At 42.2% G+C, this 15,776-nt stretch overlaps 11 protein-coding genes across 11 annotated transcripts; 9 read left to right on the plus strand and 2 right to left on the minus strand.

The window, feature by feature from the left end:
- Positions 1-5: 5 nt before the first annotated feature.
- On the plus strand, positions 6-2,450 carry CDC53 (cullin CDC53; the record flags this gene model as incomplete). Its single annotated transcript, XM_003683170.1, has 1 exon — positions 6-2,450. One exon carries the CDS (start codon positions 6-8, stop codon positions 2,448-2,450), a length of 2,445 nt encoding a protein of 814 aa, XP_003683218.1.
- Positions 2,451-2,771: 321 nt separating this feature from the next.
- On the plus strand, positions 2,772-4,073 carry LYS21 (homocitrate synthase LYS21; the record flags this gene model as incomplete). Its single annotated transcript, XM_003683171.1, has 1 exon — positions 2,772-4,073. One exon carries the CDS (start codon positions 2,772-2,774, stop codon positions 4,071-4,073), a length of 1,302 nt encoding a protein of 433 aa, XP_003683219.1.
- A 164-nt stretch (positions 4,074-4,237) lies between these two features.
- On the plus strand, positions 4,238-4,492 carry TDEL0H01500 (uncharacterized protein; the record flags this gene model as incomplete). Its single annotated transcript, XM_003683172.1, has 1 exon — positions 4,238-4,492. The coding sequence occupies one exon, from the start codon at positions 4,238-4,240 to the stop codon at positions 4,490-4,492; it is 255 nt and encodes an 84-aa protein (XP_003683220.1).
- Positions 4,493-4,799: 307 nt separating this feature from the next.
- Positions 4,800-5,120, plus strand: RPP1B (ribosomal protein P1 beta; the record flags this gene model as incomplete). Its single annotated transcript, XM_003683173.1, has 1 exon — positions 4,800-5,120. The coding sequence occupies one exon, from the start codon at positions 4,800-4,802 to the stop codon at positions 5,118-5,120; it is 321 nt and encodes a 106-aa protein (XP_003683221.1).
- Positions 5,121-5,237: 117 nt separating this feature from the next.
- On the plus strand, positions 5,238-5,666 carry TDEL0H01520 (uncharacterized protein; the record flags this gene model as incomplete). Its single annotated transcript, XM_003683174.1, has 1 exon — positions 5,238-5,666. The coding sequence occupies one exon, from the start codon at positions 5,238-5,240 to the stop codon at positions 5,664-5,666; it is 429 nt and encodes a 142-aa protein (XP_003683222.1).
- Positions 5,667-5,766: 100 nt separating this feature from the next.
- On the plus strand, positions 5,767-7,140 carry AIT1 (Ait1p; the record flags this gene model as incomplete). The annotated part of the gene is made up of 1 exon (XM_003683175.1): positions 5,767-7,140. The coding sequence occupies one exon, from the start codon at positions 5,767-5,769 to the stop codon at positions 7,138-7,140; it is 1,374 nt and encodes a 457-aa protein (XP_003683223.1).
- Positions 7,141-7,304: 164 nt separating this feature from the next.
- On the plus strand, positions 7,305-8,522 carry VCX1 (Vcx1p; the record flags this gene model as incomplete). The annotated part of the gene is made up of 1 exon (XM_003683176.1): positions 7,305-8,522. One exon carries the CDS (start codon positions 7,305-7,307, stop codon positions 8,520-8,522), a length of 1,218 nt encoding a protein of 405 aa, XP_003683224.1.
- Positions 8,523-8,996: 474 nt separating this feature from the next.
- PCL2 (cyclin PCL2) lies at positions 8,997-9,926 on the plus strand (the record flags this gene model as incomplete). The annotated part of the gene is made up of 1 exon (XM_003683177.1): positions 8,997-9,926. One exon carries the CDS (start codon positions 8,997-8,999, stop codon positions 9,924-9,926), a length of 930 nt encoding a protein of 309 aa, XP_003683225.1.
- Positions 9,927-10,426: 500 nt separating this feature from the next.
- Positions 10,427-12,943, minus strand: CDC48 (AAA family ATPase CDC48; the record flags this gene model as incomplete). Its single annotated transcript, XM_003683178.1, has 1 exon — positions 10,427-12,943. One exon carries the CDS (start codon positions 12,941-12,943, stop codon positions 10,427-10,429), a length of 2,517 nt encoding a protein of 838 aa, XP_003683226.1.
- A 289-nt stretch (positions 12,944-13,232) lies between these two features.
- HNT1 (adenosine 5'-monophosphoramidase) lies at positions 13,233-13,679 on the minus strand (the record flags this gene model as incomplete). The annotated part of the gene is made up of 1 exon (XM_003683179.1): positions 13,233-13,679. The coding sequence occupies one exon, from the start codon at positions 13,677-13,679 to the stop codon at positions 13,233-13,235; it is 447 nt and encodes a 148-aa protein (XP_003683227.1).
- Positions 13,680-14,158: 479 nt separating this feature from the next.
- Positions 14,159-15,766, plus strand: DLD2 (D-lactate dehydrogenase; the record flags this gene model as incomplete). The annotated part of the gene is made up of 1 exon (XM_003683180.1): positions 14,159-15,766. The coding sequence occupies one exon, from the start codon at positions 14,159-14,161 to the stop codon at positions 15,764-15,766; it is 1,608 nt and encodes a 535-aa protein (XP_003683228.1).
- Between the last annotated feature and the right edge of the window lie 10 nt (positions 15,767-15,776).

The raw sequence follows: 15,776 nt of genomic DNA on the forward strand, positions 1-15,776 counted from the left end.
TTAGAATGACAGATATATTGCCCAGATCAGACGATTTGGAAGCCACTTGGAGCTTTATCGAACCAGGGATCGCACAGATCTTAGGTCGGGATGGGCTTACAACTACTACCAATAAGCGAGTTAACAAAGTTTTATCCCCTACCATGTATATGGAAGTGTACACTGCTATTTACAATTACTGTGTGAACAAATCGAAGTCTTCGGGCCAATTTAATGCCGATAAGCAAGAGAACCAATCTTCGATCCTTGTGGGTAGTGAGATTTATGAAAAGTTGAAGAAATACTTAAAGGATCACATTTCGGGGTTTGAGAGAAATTCAAATGAGAGTTTTCTACAGTTTTACGTGAGACGCTGGAAACGGTTTACAGTGGGGACCATTTTCTTGAATCATGCCTTTGATTATATGAATAGATATTGGGTGCAGAAGGAAAGGAGTGATGGAAAGAGACATATTTTCGATGTTAATACGCTGTGTTTGATGACGTGGAAAAATGTGATGTTTGACCCAAATAGCGACACTTTGGTTAACGAGATTTTAGATCAAATTACATTGGAGAGAGGCGGTAATATTATTCAGAGAAGCAATGTGACAGCTGCAATCAAATCGTTTGTTGCCTTGGGAATTGACCCACAGGATTTGAAGAAATTAAACTTAAACGTTTACATTCCAGTATTTGAAAAACCGTTCTTGAAAAGGACAGAAGAGTACTACAAGCAATACTCTGCGGATTACTTGACTACCCATTCCGTTACTGAGTATATCTTCAAAGCGCGTGAAGTTATCTCTGCTGAGGAAAAGGGCATGGTCATTTATTGGGACGAGCATACTAAAAAACCACTCTCCGAGACTTTGAATGCAGTGCTCATAACACAACACGCAGAGGAGCTCAAAGCAGAATTTGTCACTTTACTTGACTCACGGGAAAATGCCAAGATATCTGCAGTTTACAATCTAATGCAAAGAGACATTACGCTCTTACCGGAGCTAGCAAATGCATATGAAGAATATATCAGGAAAAGTGGTGAAAATGAAGTATCTCAGTTAATCTCACTACAAAAAGCTGCAATTACCAATGGCTCTGAGGAGGGTTTACAACACAACAAGAAGGCCAATTTGATGGCATTGCATTCACTATCCCCTAAGGACTACGTCAAGAAACTTCTTGAAGTTTATCGTACATTCAGGTCAATGACTAACGATTGCTTTTTGAGCGATCCTTTATTCACCAAAGCGCTAGACAATGCATGTCGGGCTTATGTAAACAACAATGCGTTCGCATTACCAGCTGGAGCACCGAGATCTGCCACGTCAAAGACCCCTGAAATGTTGGCCAAGTATAGTGATCAACTATTGAAGAAATCTACAAAACCAGAAGTGGCGCATGACATGAGTGTTGATGATATTATGATGCTCTTCAAATTTTTGACGGATAAAGACGCATTTGAATCATACTATAGAAGGCTGTTTGCCAAGAGATTGATTCACGGTACGTCGATCAGCGATAGTGATGAAGAATCAGTGATCCAAAGGTTGCAAAGTGAAAACAGTATGGAATACACCGGCAAGATTACAAAGATGTTTCAGGACGTTAGACTATCGAAAGTTCTTGAAGAAGATTTTGATCAAATGATAAAAGGCTTACCAAATTACACCAAGGAAAAGTATCCAGATTCCCAACCTTTCATCCTAGCCGAAACAATGTGGCCTTTTTCGTATCAAGAAGTAGATTTCAAATTACCCAAGGAATTAGAACCTTCTCATACCAAATTAGAAGGATTGTATTCTTCGAAACACAACGGTAGAGTACTAAAGTGGCTATGGCCACTATGTCGTGGTGAAATAAGAGCCGATATTGGAAAACCAGGTAGACCACCATTCCTATTCACCGTAACATTATTCCAGATCTCTATTCTATTGCTCTACAACGATGCCGATGTGCTCACTTTAGAGAAGATCCAAGAAGGAACCAACCTGTCGATTCAGAATATCGCTGCTGCGATGGTTCCATTCTTAAAGTTTAAGCTAATGCAACAGGTCCCGCCAGGTCTAGAAAACCTTGTAAAAGCCGAAACTCAGTTCAAGATCTCTCGCCCCTACAAGGCACTAAAGAGCAAGATCAATTTCGCAGGTGGTGTCAAAAACGATGTATTGAACGCTTTAAACTCTTCATCCGACTCCCAAAGAACCGGCCAAGAACTCACAGAGACCGAAAAGATCGAAAAGGAGTTAAGTGCAGAGAGACAGATCTTTTTAGAAGCCTGTATTGTGCGGATCATGAAAGCCAACAGGAAACTACCTCATACTACACTGGTCAACGAGTGCATTGCACAATCGCACCAGTGGTTTAACGCAAAAGTTTCACTGATCAAGAAAGCCATAGACTCATTAATCCAGAAGGAATACTTGCAGAGGTGCGATGATGGTGAATCATATAAATATCTAGCATAGGGTGTGCTGTTCTTCCCAGCACCTGACCGTAATTTCGCGGATTCCCTCGGGATTTGCTTCGAGCAGAGTTGCTGAGCTTCTTGCATTAGCTCACTCACAAAGGAAACCACCGAGGAATGATCAGTCATCGTCATGATTAATTCCAGAAGTGGCCCTTAGTAAATTGCATTGCAAACTACTATGAAATTTTCACTTTTTCTTTTCTGACTCACCTCTTCCATCGCTGGTATATCAATTGCAAAAGCATGTATATAGATAAGAAAAGATTGCAAAGATTCGGACTGAAATATTTTAAATAAATAAAATTGAAAACGTTCAACAATGAGTGAGAACTTTCAGAAAGTTACTGAATCAGCAGCCGAGCCACAACAGGCCAATCCATATGGACCAAACCCGGCAGATTATTTGTCTAATGTCAACAATTTCCAACTAATTGATTCGACTTTGCGTGAAGGTGAACAATTCGCCAACGCTTTCTTCACCACTGAAAAGAAGATCGAAATTGCAAAGGCTTTGGATGCTTTCGGTGTTGACTACATCGAGTTGACCTCTCCTGTGGCCTCTGAACAAAGTCGTCAGGACTGTGAAGCCATTTGCAAATTAGGATTGAAAGCTAAGATTCTAACACATATTCGTTGTCACATGGATGATGCCCGTGTAGCTGTCGAAACCGGGGTCGATGGTGTCGACGTTGTCATCGGTACGTCCAAATTCTTAAGACAATACTCTCATGGTAAGGATATGAACTATATCGCCAAGAGTGCTGTGGAAGTGATTGAGTTTGTCAAATCCAAAGGTATTGAAATCCGTTTCTCTTCAGAGGACTCCTTCAGAAGTGACTTGGTCGATTTACTGAATATCTACAAGACTGTCGATAAGATCGGTGTGAATCGTGTCGGTATCGCCGACACAGTCGGTTGTGCCAACCCAAGACAGGTGTACGAACTGGTACGTACCTTGAGAAGTGTTGTTTCCTGTGACATCGAGTGTCATTTCCACAACGATACCGGTTGTGCCATTGCAAACGCTTACACCGCCTTGGAAGGTGGTGCTCGTTTAATCGACACCTGTGTGCTTGGAATTGGTGAACGTAACGGTATCGTACCACTGGGAGGTCTAATGGCCCGTATGATTGTTGCATCGCCCGATTACGTCAAATCTAAATACAAATTGCACAAGCTAAGAGATCTAGAAAACTTGGTCGCTGAAAGTGTAGAAGTGAACATCCCATTCAACAACCCAATCACCGGTTTCTGTGCATTCACTCACAAAGCCGGTATCCATGCCAAAGCTATCCTGGCAAATCCATCCACTTACGAGATCCTGGACCCACACGATTTCGGTATGAAGCGTTATATCCATTTCGCCAACCGTCTAACGGGTTGGAATGCCATCAAATCGCGTGTGGACCAATTGAATTTGAACCTGACAGACGACCAATGTAAGGAAGTCACTACCAAGATCAAGAAACTAGGTGATGTTCGTCCGCTCAACATCGATGATGTCGACTCTATCATCAAAGATTTCCACGCAGAAATTGCAACCCCAAAGATTGCCGCTATGAAAAGAGACCCACAAGACTTGGAACTGGAAGACAGCCAGCTCAAGAAGCCCAAGAACTAGCCCTTCTCCTCTATATACTTGTATAAACCAATCAAGACCGCTTATTTAAACCCCGTCACCCGGCCTCGCCCTCTTATAAAGGGAGCCTCTATAACAACCGGGGTATCCATATAATAATCACTACTACTCCAACCAAACCCAAGTCAATTATCAATTAATCAACAATGTTTGTAGCCCGCCCATCAGTTGTACGTTCCCTCAGATTGCAAAAAGCTATCCGTTGTTATACAGACAGTAACGGCCCAATCGGTAGCGGAGGTACCGATAACAGCTTTACCAAACGTGAAAAGGCCAATGAGGACTACTTTGTGCGCCAACACGAGAAGGAACAGCTACAACGTTTACGCCAGCAACTAAAGGAACATCAAGACAAAGTCGATACCATTAAAAACAAGATTGAGTCCTTGTCAAAGAAATAGTTAATACCATTTCTTCGAGTATAGGTAGTTAATGTTCTATATAGTATATGAAATATTCCAAACAGTCACACAAAATCAGCACCCAAACTTCCTGGGACTGTCTTTGAATCCAAACATTCTTTAAAAAAATATCAATTTCAAATTTATTTTAAAATAAAATGATTTCAAGAATTTCACAAAGTTGAAAAATAATATTTCATTTCGAAGGGACGCAACTTTTTGGCAGTCTATCAAGTGATATTTCAACTACTATTACAAGACTTGATACTATTTTAGCGCTAGATTGCCGACTACCAGCCCTGTTATAATGTCCGACGCTATCATCTCATATGCCGCTTTCATCCTAGCCGATGCCGGTCTAGAAGTTTCTGCTGAAAACTTGCAAAACATCACCAAGGCCGCCGGTGCCAAGATTGACTCCGTGTGGGCTGAAGTCTTTGCTCAAGCTCTAGAAGGTAAGGATCTAAAACAGATCCTATCTGGATTCCACAACGCTGGTCCAGCTACTGGTTCTGCTGCTGCAGCTTCTGGTTCCGGTGCAGGTGCTGAAGCCGCTGCCGCTGAAGAACCAGCTGAAGAAGAGAAGGAAGAGTCCGATGATGACATGGGTTTCGGTCTATTCGACTAAGCTTTTAAAACTGTATAAACTTGTATAGAAGTATGTGCACGTGAACTTTTGAGATAACAGTTGAAATTCAAGAATGACGAATTTTACACAATAGTTAATCAGCTCATCGAGTCAAAGATGGATCGCAAGAGGCTTCTTGTAACTCCGGAAGAGCCTCGGGAGCTACTCCCCTCGGTCAGGGACACTAGGGAATTGGAAGAAGAGATTTTAGAGTGTGTAAAAGCTTTGCAACGACGGGAACATGTAGAGTCTGAATGTATCGTTTCATTGCTCAATAGGTCGTTGACAGCTATGGCTCATTGGTCGTTACAGGCCCAGTTATCACAGTTATCGCAGACCACAGATAGGGAAGTGGTTGAGACTAAATTACTGCGTAAGGAGAATGAGTTACTTAGGAAAAGAGATACTCCTCTGCGAACACCTCCTTCACCTAGAGTGAAAAAGCGACTTGTGGAGAATAAGAAACCACACCCTAGGATGCGTAGAACCGGTGATAATCCTTCAAAGAACAGTTACGTTCGAGTTTTTCATCTTCAACAAGATTGAAATTTGTAATATTTGTTAAAGACATTGTACTATTATATATGTAATAATTTTGTAATTGAAAATTTAGTTTACTTTAAACAACAGGATAAGTGGATCACAGATGGTCCGAATAAGTCATGCTGCATCGTATTTCATGCCATTGTTCTGCTCATCGCAGCCATATGTGGTATTGGTGGCTTGTATAACGACGACAGGAATCTTTGTGGCTTTTTATATGAGTTCTTATCTGTTGGCGAAACAGTATGATGATCCGGGATTGTTTAAACCGGTGGCCCAGGACTACTTTCGAACTTCGTTGTTAGGTGTATTCTCTCCGATCCTTTATTATTTTGTCAAGACTTTTCTGTTCAATGTCAATAGACGTTATTTGATTCTGAATTTACTGATAGATTTCCCATTAAATGACTGGTTCATTTTGTTTATTATTGTATGTTTGGCGTACCCACAGCAAGAGCAAACTAGCCCTGGAGAATCATATAATTTGTGGCATATTATACCGAGACAGTCCTATATTTTTGGGCTTGCATGGGCCCTTGGAGAGTTTATCATTTGCGTTACTGGTAACCTCTTCAATTACCAGGAATTAGATACCAATCCCGGAGAACCTCTACAGCCGGATTCTGATGTAAGGGATAACATCACATTGGCGAAATGCGTTGGGTTGAGAAGTATTTCCTCCACTATTTCTCAGAATGTTTACTGTGCAGATTATGGGTCTATAAGAAAGCCTGTTGATGATACTGTCGTGATAGATCCAACAGACAACTCTATGAGGATGACCTCTGCAGATGACGATGAGGAACAACTAAAAGATGCGAACGATTGGAGAGCTACGGATGCTCAATTGATTTCGAGAACTTTCGCCCCAATCAAGACGAAAAAGGAGTTATTCATTGAAGTATCATTACTCTTTCTAGTTCTCACAAGCAATATACTCCTAACCATTGGTGAATCCCTCATTTTCTGCATCTTCTTCATCTATATGCCCCACCATGAGGAGTTGTTCACTAAAGTGGTCAATTATTTCGGCAACAAGAGTCTCAGGTTCTTCTTATTCACAGTACTTATACCATTCACAACCGCGAACCTACTTGTAAACACCATGATTTACCTGTGGAATGACATAGACGAATGGTTTAACCATTCGCCGGAGACTTCTCCCAACCCAGTAGCCGACGACTATACCAATTTCTACGAGTCGGACCTTTCATTACAAAGATCAGCAAACTCCTTCGCGGAAGAAAACCAACCAACGCTCATGTTGATGTCTTCACCATCAGAATTACACTACTACAATAATAACACCGGTTCTGAGAATTACGATACAGATTCCTTGAAAATACTGGTCATCGCCAAGGATGTTATCAACGCTTGGCGATCTGCCGCAAGAAAAGACTCCTTTGTGCTATCCATAATGTTTATCTGGGGGGTTACAGTGTTTTTAACAGGTTTAATCAGCACAGTACTAGGATAAATTTCGAGCCTTTTATTTTGTCTTATTTCATACAGTATTTTCTTGGTTTTAGAATGCCAATAATTTCTTGGCACCTTAAGTCGCGCGCAGTTTGATTAAAGCTTAAAAGTTTAAACAACTCAAGCACTTAGAACTGCCAAACAGGAACTCTATACTTGTTAAGAATGGACGCTTCCCAACCTTTATTGTCAACTAATGTTAGTCGCCACAGTCGTTTACAAAAACTATCAGTTTATGAGTCCGTTAAGCTGGACTGTGAGAGTATGTTGCTCTCCTCACCGGTGAACGTTTTGCTTGTCTTTGTTCCATTGGGGTTAATCTGGGGTTATGCAGGCTGGTCCCACACCTGGGTTTTTACCTTTAATTTCCTCGCTATCGTTCCTTTGGCTGCTATCTTAGCCAATGCTACGGAAGAATTGGCAGACAAGGCAGGTAGCACTATAGGTGGGTTACTAAATGCTACTTTTGGTAATGCAGTTGAACTTATCGTCTCTGTGATTGCCCTAAGAGAAGGTCAGGTTAGGATTGTTCAGGCTTCTATGCTTGGTAGTTTGTTATCCAACTTACTATTGGTACTCGGTTTCTGTTTCGTCTTTGGCGGTTACAACAGAGTGCAACAAACGTTCAACCAAACTGCTGCTCAGACTATGTCTTCGTTGTTGGCCATTTCATGTGCTTCTCTATTAATCCCAGCTGCTTTCAGAGCCACAATCCCCCACAGCAAGAAAGATATTATCGTTGATGATAAGATTCTGGCACTCTCCAGAGGTACTGCTATCATCTTATTGATTGTCTACGTTTTATTTCTGATTTTTCAGTTGGGTAGTCACCATTCTTTGTTTGAACAACAGGAGCAAGAAACTGACGAAGTAATCAGCCAGATATCGCAAAAGCCGAAGCACTCTCTAAGTATCAAATCTGCCCTAACTTTCCTACTCATCTCCACAGTTATTGTTTCCATCTGTGCAGACTTCCTAGTCGGAACCATCGATAATATTGTCGAATCTACAGGGTTGTCTAAGACTTTTATTGGTCTAATCATTATTCCAATCGTTGGAAACGCTGCAGAACATGTTACCTCTGTCATGGTCGCCATGAAGAACAAGATGGATCTAGCATTAGGTGTGGCTATTGGCTCGTCTCTACAAATTGCCCTATTTGTTACACCTTTCATGGTCCTAGTTGGTTGGGCTATCGGGGTTCCAATGTCTTTGAACTTTTCTACTTTCGAAACCGCTACCTTATTCATCTCCATCTTCCTATCCAACTACTTGATCCTAGACGGGGAATCCAATTGGCTAGAAGGCTGCATGTCAATAGCCATGTACCTATTGATCGCTATCGCTTTCTACTACTACCCCGACGAACAAGCTCTGGTGTAGAAGGCAAGGACTATATAAATTACATATTCCAACAAGCATTTTACGTCTGAGGAAAACGGCTGATCATCTATAATAGCTGGCTAGCCTGTTCGCTGCGAATTCTTTCATGTACCACCTGAAATTCTTTAAATTCTTGACCAGCAACGCGAAATTTCCGTGTCTTTTCGCTCCTCAAGATTCGCGATTTCGCTGGACTTTAAAGAATTGAACCAGCAGATCAAAGAGAATGGCCGTGGACTTGTAATGAGGTCGCCCGATCTGTCGACCGTAGTAGGATGGCATTGCAAAACTGGCAGTTCCAATGATCCATAATGTCTCATCGATCTGTAGTGAAGGCACTTTTTTAAAATAGATATATAATTGAGGTTGTCCTGAGCTTGCAGGACCACAATTCGCCAAGGACTAGTATATATACATCTGCCAGTGGATTGGAAATTTAAACAAATTCTCCAAATCTCTATTGCTCCATCGATAATGTCTGACTATGAAGCATTGTTACAATTTAATAAGAGGGCCGTGTCAGCAGAAATGATACAGTACCTGGCATCAAGTACAGCTTGTATTATACAGGTCAAAAACTCCAATAATTTAGTAGATGTTGGACTGCCGGCACCTTCATTGACAAATTTTATCAAAGGACTGGTGTTGCATTCAAACGTGCAAACACCTACTCTGATGGCTACAGCCGTTTACCTGGCAAAGTTGAGATCGATAATACCGGGGAATGTCTACGGAATAGAGACTACCAGGCATAGAATTTTCCTTGGGTGTCTGATACTCGCGGCCAAGACTTTGAACGATTCTTCTCCTCTTAATAAGCATTGGGCATTGTATACCGATGGCCTACTTCATATCCATGAAGTCAACACTATAGAACGCGAATTGCTCGAATACTTCGACTGGAATGTCACCGTGACCACAAAAGATCTGATAACATGTCTAGCACCCTTTTTGCAACCGATCAAAGAACAGTTCATTAGGCAAAAGCAGCAGAATTACCTGTTATTCAATGCTCCTATGCAAGGAAATTTGAGAGAGTACATTACATCTACATCCACCAGTGGAACAGACTCACACGCCCGTTCATCATCTAATTTGTCAATTCCTTCGTTGGCTTCCACTGCGACGTTATCAACGTTGGGTTCAAGAAGATCTCGCTTGGCATACAACAGAATTGGTTCCATTGACGAGATGGATGAAAGGTCACCACAGGCTACCAGGAGATATAGTCCTTATAGATCACCATTGAGTGATGTGGAAAATGTCACTTACGTTTCTCCAGTAATAAAGAAGGGCACACACGCATCCGGCGGGACCCGTCCAGTAATCCTAGATAAAAGTATGAAACCATCACCACAAAATTTCACGACAAAGAGATCCAGATGGCATTCAATTTTCACTTGAATATACGATATGGTACATAGTTTGTTTTTAATGAATGGAGTTTTTGGGATTGGCGAAAAGTGCTACTTTTTTATTCTCAACCAGTACAAAAGGCAGACGTAATACCCAGTCCAATGCTTGTGATTTGGTACTTGGTCTCGTTGTTAAGTTCAGTGGCAGTTGTTCTTGCATCTGTGAATGCTCTTAGATCCAATGCCTCAGTCGGCCATCATGGCGGTGGGATGTTGGCAGTAGGAACTCCACGTCATCTACGAAATGGTCGTGACGACCCAGATCTAGTTGTAAAAGCAAACATCAGCGACTTGATCTACTTTCTCGAGCAGCATGAGGAAGAAAGTGTGAAATTAGATACAGATCTCATGAACCATAAGGCAATTAAATTAGCAAGATTGCTAAGCGTCGAAACATTATATTTCGAAAATGGTACGCATACAACTCTATAATCCTTACGACTAATGAACGATATCATCCTTCAAAGTGATTTATAAATCCTACGTCATCTAACTGTACAAATCATCATCTTCTTCAGCGTCACCACCGAAAGCAGCGCCGGCTCCGCTAGGAGCTCCACTGTTACCAGCACCTGGGCCATTAGCAGCGCCATTAACACCTAATGCGGCGTCGTTGAAACTAAAGTTCGAGAATTGACCTCTCGAAGCCTTCATCTGTTGTGAGTAAGCTTCGTAACGACGTAGTTCGGCATCAGATACAGAACGCTTAGCGGTCTTCATAGCTTCAGCGAAGTGTTCCTTAGTTATGTATGGAACAAGGTCTTCTTCTTGTTCTTCCTCTTTAGAGTCTTGCTTGGTTTCTCCATCCATTTCGACATCCTCCTCATTCTTGACAGCCTTCTTTGCCTCTAGCTGTCTTTGAGCTTCAATAGAATCCTTGATGGCAAACTTGGCAGCTCTTTGGACGATGTAAGACAAATCGGCACCAGAAAAGCCTTGGGTAGCCTTAGAGATTGCATTTAGATCTAGACCTGGCTCTAATGGAGCTTTCCTTAGTTGGGCCTTCATGATGGATAATCTTGCCATTTCGTCAGGTAGTGGGACGTAGATCAATTGATCCAATCTACCTGGTCTTAAAATAGCTGGGTCAATTTGATCTGGTCTGTTGGTAGCACCAATGACAAAAACGTTCTTCTTCGCATTCATACCATCCATCTCTGTCAACAACTGGTTAACAACTCTGTCAGAAGCACCACCTGCATCACCAACAGAACCACCTCTAGCCTTAGCAATAGAATCCAATTCATCCAAGAACACAACGGTTGGAGCAGCTGCTCTGGCCTTGTCAAAGATATCACGAATGTTAGACTCTGATTCACCGTACCACATACTCAGTAATTCAGGACCCTTAACTGAAATAAAGTTGGCGGAAACTTCAGTGGCCACAGCCTTGGCCAATAATGTCTTACCGGTACCTGGAGGACCATAGAAGAGGACACCCTTTGATGGAGCCAAACCAAACTTTGTGTATTGATCTGGATGTAGGACTGGGTATTCAACAGTTTCTTTCAATTCTTCCTTAATCTCATCCAAACCACCAATGTCATCCCAAGTAACGTTGACGCTCTCCACAACGGTTTCACGTAGAGCAGATGGGTTAGAGTTACCAAGAGCAAATCTGAAATTGTCCATTGTAACTCCCAAAGAATCCAAGATTTCGGCATCGATTTCGTCTTCGTCCAAGTCGATTAGATCCATCTTTTCACGAATCTGCTGCATGGCTGCCTCAGAACATAGAGATGCGATATCGGCACCAACGTAACCGTGGGTCTCAGATGCAAGAGATTCCAAGTCAACATCTTCGGCCAGTTTCATATTCTTTGTGTGGATACGCAAAACTTCCAGTCTACCAGTAGCATCTGGAATACCGATATCAACTTCACGGTCGAATCTACCAAATCTTCTCAAAGCTGGGTCGATAGAATTTGGCCTGTTGGTAGCAGCGATGACGACCACATTGGATCTTGCCTTCATACCATCCATCAACGTTAGCAATTGAGATACCACTCTTCTTTCGACTTCACCGTTAGTCTTATCTCTCTTTGGAGCAATAGAGTCGATTTCATCGATGAAGATGATAGCAGGAGCGTTCTTCTCAGCTTCCTCGAAAGCCTTTCTCAAATTAGACTCGGATTCACCAGCCATCTTAGACATAACTTCAGGACCATTGATCAAGAAGAAGAAAGCACCTGTTTCATTGGCCACAGCTCTGGCCATCAAAGTCTTACCAGTACCAGGTGGACCGTACATCAAAACACCCTTTGGTGGTTTGATACCAATAGCTTTGAAAAGTTGTGGATGTCTCAAAGGCAACTCAACCAATTCTCTAATTTGCGCCATTTGCTTACGACAACCACCGATATCGTCATAACCAACATCGTTCATATTGTTCTCCTCATCCTCTCTGTTAATTGGCTCACCTTCCCAGTGAATGATTGTATCCTGAGCCACCACTGCATACTCATCCGGTTCCACGTCGACCACTTTAAACTCCACTTGTCTCATACCACCTCTTACAACAAAGTGGTCACCCTTTCTCACTGGTCTATAAGCCTCCACAAAGTAAGGCTTCAAGAAAACGTCAAACAGGTTACCTGTAAGACCCTCGATCGTGTCTGCGATCGGTAGAACGGAGATCCTCGAAGCATACTTGATGTCAGGACAAGGGTGGATAGTAACCAAGTCACCCAAACGGATCCGCAAGTTGTTTCTAACCACACGGTTCACTCTACAGGCTCCATCATCCAATTCATCATCAATCAAAACAATTAAAGCAGTATCTCTTCTCTTCTTCCCCTTAACTAAAACGGTATCACCACGGAACAATTCCAACTTATCCATAGTATTCGAATTGATAGCGATCACAGAATTATCATCATTGATCGCATCATCAACCAACAACATGTTATCCTTCTTCTTCCTTCTCAAGATAGCGGTGGCGGTTGCATCTTCCTTAGCCTGATCCGCCCCAGAAGCGTCCAAAAGTGGCTTATGTTCCTCTTTCATACTCTTATTCTAATCAGTTCCTTCTCACCAGAAATAAGAGCTCCAGTAAAACGATTTACGACCGAATTAAATAGTCTAGAGTGGTCGACTCTCTTGATCCTCCTAACTTTATATTCATTCGCCACCCTGTAATTAAGGAAATCCTAGGAGCTGTGGCTGGGTAATGTTGATTTTATTCATAAAGAAGCTATAAAGAACTATAATCGATGACTTTGAACCATTAGAAGTCTCTAGGCGAGCTTGTAATAGTCTCCACGGTTTCCAGTGAGGTTGTTTTTGGTTTGATGAGCTAGTTTTCGAGTTTGGCGAGCAATTTCTTGTGCAATTGACCAAGTTTCTCAAAATCGGTCTCTTGAGCTGGCCAACCAACAATCAAGCCTGTCTTTTCGTCTCTCTTGGGGATCAAATGGAAATGAACATGGTCCACCACTTGGTGTGCGATCTTGCCGTTGTTTTGCAATAGGTTGTAACCCACTGGGCTGTCGATCCCATCAGTGTCCAATTCGAGTGCTTTGGCTAGTTTCTTGGCGATTGGGAGCACGTCAGCGAGGAATTCATCGGGAACGGAGTGCAGTTTACCACCGTGGTACTTTGGGATGATCAATGCATGGCCTTCAGAAGTGGGTTGAATGTCTAGGAACGAAAAGGCGTGTGCGGTTTCGATCAACTTGAAGGAGGGAATTTCTCCCTTGATGATCTTACAGAAGATACAGGCGGCGTCCTGCTTAATTGACATTATGCTTAGGCTGGTTGTCTCCGTAAGAGACAAGGAGCGGCCAAGATCGATGCCCGGTGAGCCTTTATTATAACTATGAGCGAGCGTCATTCTCGACGAGCTTCAAGAGAGCTTTACAGTTATCCATGTGAGCCAGAAGAAGCCTCTGTTGATGTTGGAAATTGCCTAAGGTCATTGTGGGATCTGCAGATCCACTCAAGATTTTTGTGCCAAAGGTTCCTCTCTTTTTAGCTCACTTCCAAGTATTGAAAGCTACTGGCACGGTGGAGACAAATTTGCACTCCTTTAGCGTATTTAAAACCTACAACTGAAAGCCTTAGCGAGATCTTTAAGCCTTCTCATTGTCTTCTTGTTTTATTGTCAATTTTTTTAGTTTTCAGTATTCTAATTTAATGAAAAAATGACTCGATGAGCTCGAAAGACTCATTTTAAAAGATCGCTTTCCATCTCAGGCTGATACGCCCCTCATATCTCCAAAGATGATCAGATCAACTGTCACAAGGCAATTGGTTAGAACTGTCGCTCTAAGACAGTGCCGTTATGCTCCAGTGGTCCTAAGAACTGCTTGTGTTTCTCCAAATGTACACAATCACCGTTTCTACGCTACAAAGATTCAACCAAAGTTAACTAGTGAGAACTACCCATCTGTGAAACGTAATCCAAACTATAAGCAGCTTTCTAGTGAAGACTTGAACTTTTTCAAGTCTATTTTGACTGAGAATGAAATTTTACAGGCTTCCGAGTCTGAAGATCTGGCATTTTACAATGAGGATTGGATGAGAAAGTACAAGGGTCAATCCAAGATCGTTTTGAAACCTAAATCGGTTGAGAAAATTGCCAAGATTGTGAAATATTGCAATGAACAAAAATTAGCAGTTGTTCCACAGGGTGGTAATACCGGTCTCGTTGGTGGTTCTGTTCCAGTTTTTGACGAAATTATACTCTCTGTTGCAAACTTGAATCAAATCAGACACTTTGATCCAGTTAGTGGTATCTTGAAATGTGACGCCGGTGTGATTTTAGAGAACGCTGATAACTTTTTGGCAGAACATGGTTACATCTTCCCACTAGATCTAGGTGCCAAGGGTTCTTGTCATGTCGGTGGTGTGGTGGCTACTAACGCAGGCGGCCTAAGACTATTGCGTTACGGATCCCTTCACGGTAGTGTTTTGGGCCTGGAAGTTGTTATGCCCAACGGTGATATCGTTAACAGCATGGACGCCTTGAGAAAGGATAACACTGGTTACGACCTGAAGCAATTGTTTATCGGTTCTGAAGGTACCATTGGTATCATCACCGGTGTGTCCATCATGACTCCTACTAGACCAAAGGCTTTCAATGTAAGTTTCTTGGCAGTTGAGAGCTACGAAGCTGTTCAACAAGTTTTTGTCAAGGCAAAGAAGGACTTGTCAGAAATTCTATCTGCCTTTGAGTTTATGGACTCAAACTCTCAGGAGTTGACCAAGCAACATTTGCCAGATTCACCACATCCGTTTGAAGATAAGTATCCTTTCTACGTCTTGATTGAGACTTCTGGTGCCAACAAGGAACATGATGATGCCAAATTGGAAGCTTTCTTGGAGAGCGCTATGGAGGAGGAATTGGTTGTCGATGGTGTGGTCGCACAAGATGAAACTGAATTAAAGAACTTGTGGCAGTGGAGAGAGATGATTCCTGAATCTTCTCAAGCCGGCGGTGGTGTCTACAAATACGATGTGTCCTTGCCTTTGAAAGATTTGTACTCCTTGGTTGAAGCTGCCAATACCAAGCTTGCGGAAGCTGGACTTGTCGGTGAAGCTCCAAAGCCTGTTATTCAGGCCATTGGCTACGGTCACGTTGGTGATGGTAACTTGCATCTCAACGTCGCGGTCAGAGAATACAGTAAAGATGTTGAAAAGGCTTTGGAACCATTTGTTTACGAATTTGTGTCTTCCAAGCACGGCTCTATTAGTGCGGAACATGGTCTTGGCTTCCAAAAGAAGAACTACATTGGGTACTCTAAAAATGCGGAGGAAGTTAAATTGATCAAGGATCTGAGAACACATTACGATCCAAATGCCATCCTCAATCCTTACAAATACGTTTAAATATTCGAAT

The sequence above is a fragment of the Torulaspora delbrueckii genome, chromosome 8, assembly GCF_000243375.1.
Source record: "Torulaspora delbrueckii CBS 1146 chromosome 8, complete genome".
Classification (NCBI taxonomy): Eukaryota; Fungi; Ascomycota; class Saccharomycetes; order Saccharomycetales; family Saccharomycetaceae; genus Torulaspora; species Torulaspora delbrueckii.